General features: G+C 42.4%; 1 protein-coding gene across 1 annotated transcript; it reads left to right on the plus strand.

The window, feature by feature from the left end:
* The first annotated feature begins 2,233 nt into the window (after positions 1-2,233).
* Positions 2,234-5,196, plus strand: LOC145877189 (haptoglobin). Its single transcript, XM_082972482.1, has 4 exons — positions 2,234-2,370; positions 2,699-2,811; positions 3,978-4,246; positions 4,432-5,196. The coding sequence occupies exons 1-4, from the start codon at positions 2,366-2,368 to the stop codon at positions 4,993-4,995; spliced, it is 951 nt and encodes a 316-aa protein (XP_082828608.1). The 5' UTR covers positions 2,234-2,365; the 3' UTR covers positions 4,996-5,196.
* Positions 5,197-6,050: the final 854 nt, after the last annotated feature.

Below are 6,050 nucleotides of genomic sequence, written 5' to 3' on the forward strand. Positions count from 1 at the left end.
AACTTCTGACCCACTGGGAATGCGATGAAAGAAATAAAAGCTGAAATAAATTATTCTCCCTACTATCTTTCTGACATTTCACAGTCTTAAAATAAAGTGGTGATCCTAACTGACCTAAGACAGGGAACTTTTACTAGAATTAAATGTCAGGAATTGTGAAAAACTGAGTTTAAATGTATTTGGGTAAGGTGTATGTAAACCTCCGACTTCAACGGTATATCTCCCTGACTAACTTCAAGCATCAGCTATCTGAGCAGCTTACCGATCATTGCAGCTGTACACAGCCCATCTGTAAATAGCCCATCCAACTACCTACAAATCAAATCAAATCAAATGTATTTATATAGCCCTTCGTACATCAGCTGAAATCTCAAAGTGCTGTACAGAAACCCAGCCTAAAACCCCAAACAGCAAGCAATGCATGTGAAAGAAGCACGGTGGCTAGGAAAAACTCCCTAGGAAAAACTCCCTAGAAAGGCCAAAAACCTAGGAAGAAACCTAGAGAGGAACCAGGATATGAGGGGTGGCCAGTCCTCTTCTGGCTGTGCCGGGTGGATATTATAACAGAACATGGTCAAGATGTTAAAATGTTCATAAATGACCAGCATGGTCAGATAATAATAATCATTGTAGTTGTCGAGGGTGCAACAAGTACGTCCGGTGAACAGGTCAGGGTTCCGTAGCCGCAGGCAGAACAGTTGAAACTGGAGCAGCAGCATGGCCAGGTGGACTGGGGACAGCAAGGAGTCATCATGCCAGGTAGTCCTGAGGCATGGTCCTAGGGCTCAGGTCCTCCGAGAGAAAGAAAGAAAGAGAGAAAGAGAGAATTAGAGAGAGCATATTTACATTCACACAGGACACCGGATAAGACAAGAGAAATACTCCAGATGTAACAGACTGACCCTAGCCCCCCGACACATAAACTACTGCAGCATAAATACTGGAGGCTGAGACAGGAGGGATCAGAAGACACTGTGGCCCCATCCAATGATACCCCCGGACAGGGCCAAACAGGCAGGATATAACCCCACCCACTTTGCCAAAGCACAGCCCCCACACCACTAGAGGGATGTCTACAACCACCAACTCACCGAAGACAAGGCCGAGTATAGCCCACAAAGATCTCCGCCATGGCACAACCCAAGGGGGGGGGCGCCAACCCATCCCCATATTGTTTTATTTACTTTTTTTGTTCTTTTGCACACCAGTATTTCTACTTGCACATCATCATCTGCACATCTATCACTCCAGTGTTAATAACACTGGATTTTTTTATTGTGTTATTGACTGTACTTCTGTTTATTCCATGTGTAACTCTGTGTTGTTGTTTGTGTCGAACTGCTTTGCTTTATCTTGGCCAGGTCGCAGTTGTAAATGAGAACTTGTTCTCAACTAGCCTACCTGGTTAAATAAAGGACTTGTTCTCAACTGGCCCACCTGGTTAAATAAAGGACTTGTTCTCAACTGGCCTACCTGGTTAAATAAAGGTGAAATAAATGTTTTTGTTTATAAAAAAAAAATGTCTGACATCAATGTGTGAGCAACTACAATAATTGAATATGGTCAATTTCAAACATTTGTATATAACATAAACATACTGTTGACATGTAGGCTATGGTGTAATGGAATGGTTTGCCTTGTGTGGTAGGTTTTGTGGGTTTTGACACTCTTATGTAGGTGTTATAACCAGCCATAAAATAACTCAATATATGTCACAACAGGTCCAAATATGTGTCATAACAGTGTTATGACCATATTATAACAGGCTATGACAAGTTATGTCAGCTGTTATGACATATTATGACATGGTTATGACTGTGTCATAATGTTTTATGACGCTGGATGTCAAGTACAGTGTTACCAAAGTGAGTCGTAAACAGCAAATGTGAGTCAACAACAAACAACAACAACTATGACGGTATCACATTTTTTAAATAACACACTCTGATGCGGCATTTATATGCACCTCATTTACTTTCAATAAACCAAATTGACGCACAAATTATAGATGTGCTGTGTCCTGTTCTGATTTCATAATTCATACCCTATGAAATGATTTATCCCTCAGATGGTCTTCTCTGATACTAGTTGGCTGTGGCTGAGCTCCAGATGGGGTCAGGGTTAGGGTTTGGACACGATTCCAATAATGGGTTGGCATGAACAGAGATTTTGCAATCTCTCCGATTTTCGGGAATCAGAACTGAAGCTGTGTCCAGCAAAATTCCCAGCGGTGGGCAGACAGGGGGTGAGTTCTCTCCTCAGCAGATATAAGGCCTTGGTCCTATAACTTCTCACGGAGTACCATCGTCTTTACAGAGGAGACACAGCTCAACATACAAACTGATAAACAGATATTTCCATCAAAATGTGGTATGTTATACTTTTCATATTCTTTCTTCAACAAAACCCTAGTTGCCTGGCAATTGTTGTCATTGCAGTACCAATCCAAATGAATCTCTGAAATGTCTTTGGACAATGGATCTTTGTAAAATGGCAGGGAAACACAGCTACTTAAATCTTTCAAAAAACATTCAAATTGCTTTAGCTAGAGACCTTTTCTAAATATAGGTTAACAAGCAAGCCCAGAGACTTCCTAAGTAAAGGAACCGTTAGTTGTGGTACTAGTGAGTGTTTGGGCGCTGTCTGTCAGTTGGCTCTGTGTGTGTGTACTGTACTTATGTGTTCCTTCTGTCCGCAGGTCATCCCTGGTAGTGCTCCTCGCGGCCTCCTGTGTCTGTCTGGAACAGGACAAAATCAAAATCAAAATCAAAATCAAAACCAAATCAATTGATGAGATGTCAGACAATTCAGGTAGCTATCTGTCTAACTGACACATAACCAACTCCCTGCCTTATGCCAATACGGGCTTACTTTTTCTGATTTAGATTGAAATGTCAACAAAGTGAGAGGGATGAAACGTTTTCAAACAAAAACATGTACATTTTAAAGATCATTGACAACCTTTCTTGTCCCATGTCTATGTTAAGGTGGGTGTTAGTGACACCATTGATGCAGAATATCGCCCAAAAATATTGGACTTACACATTACACGTGTGTTTTCACACGTGCAATTTGTCTATTTCCGAAACATATTATATTTGCTGGCCCATTGTGACTGGTTCGTGTAAGGATATCACTCACATTTCAATTACACTGTCACTCTCATCGGATGTTCTGAAGCCAATCTTCACTATGGATCCCCTTACGCAACTCTGAGCTGAGCAGACACAAGCTGTTCCTATTCAGCCTGTTGGAGAATACAGTAGCTGTGGCCAAAATGAGGATGTCACCATCACTTTCAAGTGAGAACCTTGTTAAGTCTCACGGCTCACAGCTATTATCCCGATTATCTTAAAAATCGATTCAGCAGCGACACACATGAGATGACAGGGATCAAAGAGAAGGCAAGCAGGGAGGAAAGGAAGGAGAGATCCTCAGTCTCAGCTTCCTCCAAGCTGGATGGTAAAATATGTCATTAGGAAAATCTACAGAGCATGAAAGCCTTGAAAAGTAAAATTCCTCAAAATCCACCTCTCATCAAACGTTTCAGGAAAATGTTTGAGAAGAGAAATGACACTAATTCCATCCTCATCTAGGTTTCTGCGTATTGTGACCTCCAAGGTAATTCTGTGAAAGCTAGCCTTGTCTGGCTCAAGTCATGACAACACTTATTTTTTTTAGATAATAGTAGATGATTAATGAATTTACTGAACTTTTGTCAGGTCAAAGCTAAAAGGTTCCAGAAAGCTACTACCAAATGCTATGTGTATTCAAGTGAATAGTGTTGATTTTAGCAAACTCAAACTCAAACTAAAACCAAGGCTGGAATTGTATTGAGGCACATTTCATTTTTCTGCAATAATCTTTTATGGTTGTGTTTGAGTTGCACAGCAGTAAGTGCTAGGTGGTGCTGAGTTGGGGATGTTTTAACCATATAGAGATTGTATAGAAATAATGTTGTTGTGTTTCTTGCCCAGACCTGCGCTTCAGGCGTATGGTTGGGGGCACCCTGGCCCCTCATGTCCCCTGGCAGGCCATGGTCTATCTGAGTAAAAACGTCATGAACGGGGGCTTCGCTGGGGGAGCTCTAATCTCTGACCGCTGGGTCCTGACCGCTGGCAGGAACTTGTTTGTCAGGAAGAGTAGGCAGGACACCCAGGGGAAAGAACCAATCATCCCCAAGGTGTACCTAGGCATCACGCGATACTCCCAAGCCAATGACTCCAAAGAAGTTGCTGTAGAAAAGGTGAGCTAGTATACCCATTACCATCTCTTTCAAACAATATACAGACAATTCAGTATTTACAGCAAGCAGAACTGCACTGGGCTCTCTCACCTACATCATCATTTTCAGTCTTATAGGTAGTTAGAGCACAAATACAGTAGATCGTCAAAAAAAAGGTCCTATGAATTATTCCCTTCCCCTTCTAGGTGGTTCTGCACCCAGGCTTCCAGAGCGTGTCAGACTGGGACAACGACCTGGCTCTGATTCAGCTGAAGGAGCCATTCACCTTGAGCGAGGCTGTGATGCCCATCCCTCTGCCTGAGAGGGGTGAGGACCTGGCTGAGGCAGCCCAGGAGAAAGGCATCATCACAGGCTGGGGTTGGGGGGTCCACTTCACCCCCGCTGAGTCACTGAAACACCTGGTATTGCCTGTGGCATCGCATAGCTTCTGTAAGGCAGAGTACAACCGTGGTGGCAGCACTCCAACCATAGACGACAACATGTTCTGTACTGGAGCCAGCAAGTACCAGGAGAATGTGTGCTTTGGGGATGCAGGCGGTGCCCTGGCAGTCCAGGACCCCAAAGACGGCAGAGTGTATGCTGCAGGGATCCTGTCCTTCGATAAGGCCTGTGCCGTGAGGAAATACGCTGTCTACATGAAGCTCTCTGCCTACATGCCTTGGATCAACAGTGTCCTCAGGGGTGACAGTGAGAAATCAGCCAGTCTCCGCTCCAGTGTAATGTCTGAGATGTTTTCGAGGCAGTTGTAGCCTCCACTCAGCACAGTTTCAGATATGAGAGCCGGGGCTCATAATCTCCATTATGCCTTTGCTAACAAAGTCATTTTCTGACTTGATCTTGTAAAACTCTCTCAAGTTTCGACTTTCATTGAGTGTGTGCCCCCGCCTGATTGAGTGTGTCTTCCGATGTTGATTTCAAAGGATTTTCAATAAATTAATCTCTCCTAAGAAGTTTGGTTTCCGATGTTTCACCTTATAACTTTTATTCACATTTTCTTCAACTCATTTTAGAATGCTGGGAAACATATTTTAGATCATCTCTACAAGCTGGAACCTTAGAGCATGTTAGAGCCATTAAAACAAGTAGCCTACAGCTAGGACATGAGACGATTCTGAAGTTCATTTAAGTAATGGAATTATTAAGGAAAATTGTTATCTGGCCAAGGAGGATATTGTGTTGAGACCAGCAAGGGTTTTTTAGTAGATTTGTCATGAAAATCATTCAAGAAGGAAATAACTTGTTCTAAAATAGAGCTACATAAACGAGGGTCTAGAATCCCTCCCAGCAGGGGAATGGAGGTCATGTCACTCCTGGTTAGTGACTAATTTAAATACAGAAGACAAAAGGCTTGTCATCACAGCTCAACACTAGTTAATAGCTCTCTTGCTTTGGAGCAGCCTGCTGTACCACAATTTGTTCAGTTTCAACAAGAGATATCTCAGAAATGGTGCCGAAGAGTATGGCTGATGTTTTACATGCCCGTAATCAATTGTGCTATTTTGTTAATTTTTTTGTGTTGTTTGTAACTTATTTTTTAACTTATTTTGTACATAATGTTGCTGCTACCGTCTCTTACGACCGAAAATAACTTCTGGACATCAGAACTGGGATTACTCACCACGGACTGGTAGAAGCTTTTTCCTTTAATCTCTATGTACTAGGGGCTATGTGGGACGCATGCGTCCCACCCCTGGTACACCCTATCAACAACAGGTGAAATATCAAGAGTGCCAAATTTGAAAACAATTAAATGTCATAATTCAAATTTCTCAAAAATACAACTATCTTACACCCTTTGAAAGAT

Source organism: Salmo salar, unplaced genomic scaffold, assembly GCF_965601325.2.
Source record: "Salmo salar unplaced genomic scaffold, fSalSal1 ptg000694l, whole genome shotgun sequence".
NCBI lineage: Eukaryota > Metazoa > Chordata > Actinopteri > Salmoniformes > Salmonidae > Salmo > Salmo salar.

What these genes read in the sequence shown, in the direction of transcription:
- LOC145877189 (XM_082972482.1), top strand. An exon ending in TGAGATGTCAGACAATTCAG is followed by an intron (nt 2,812 to 3,977) that starts GTAGCTATCTGT and finishes TTTCTTGCCCAG; the next exon opens with ACCTGCGCTTCAGGCGTATG. An exon ending in AAGAAGTTGCTGTAGAAAAG is followed by an intron (nt 4,247 to 4,431) that starts GTGAGCTAGTAT and finishes TTCCCCTTCTAG; the next exon opens with GTGGTTCTGCACCCAGGCTT.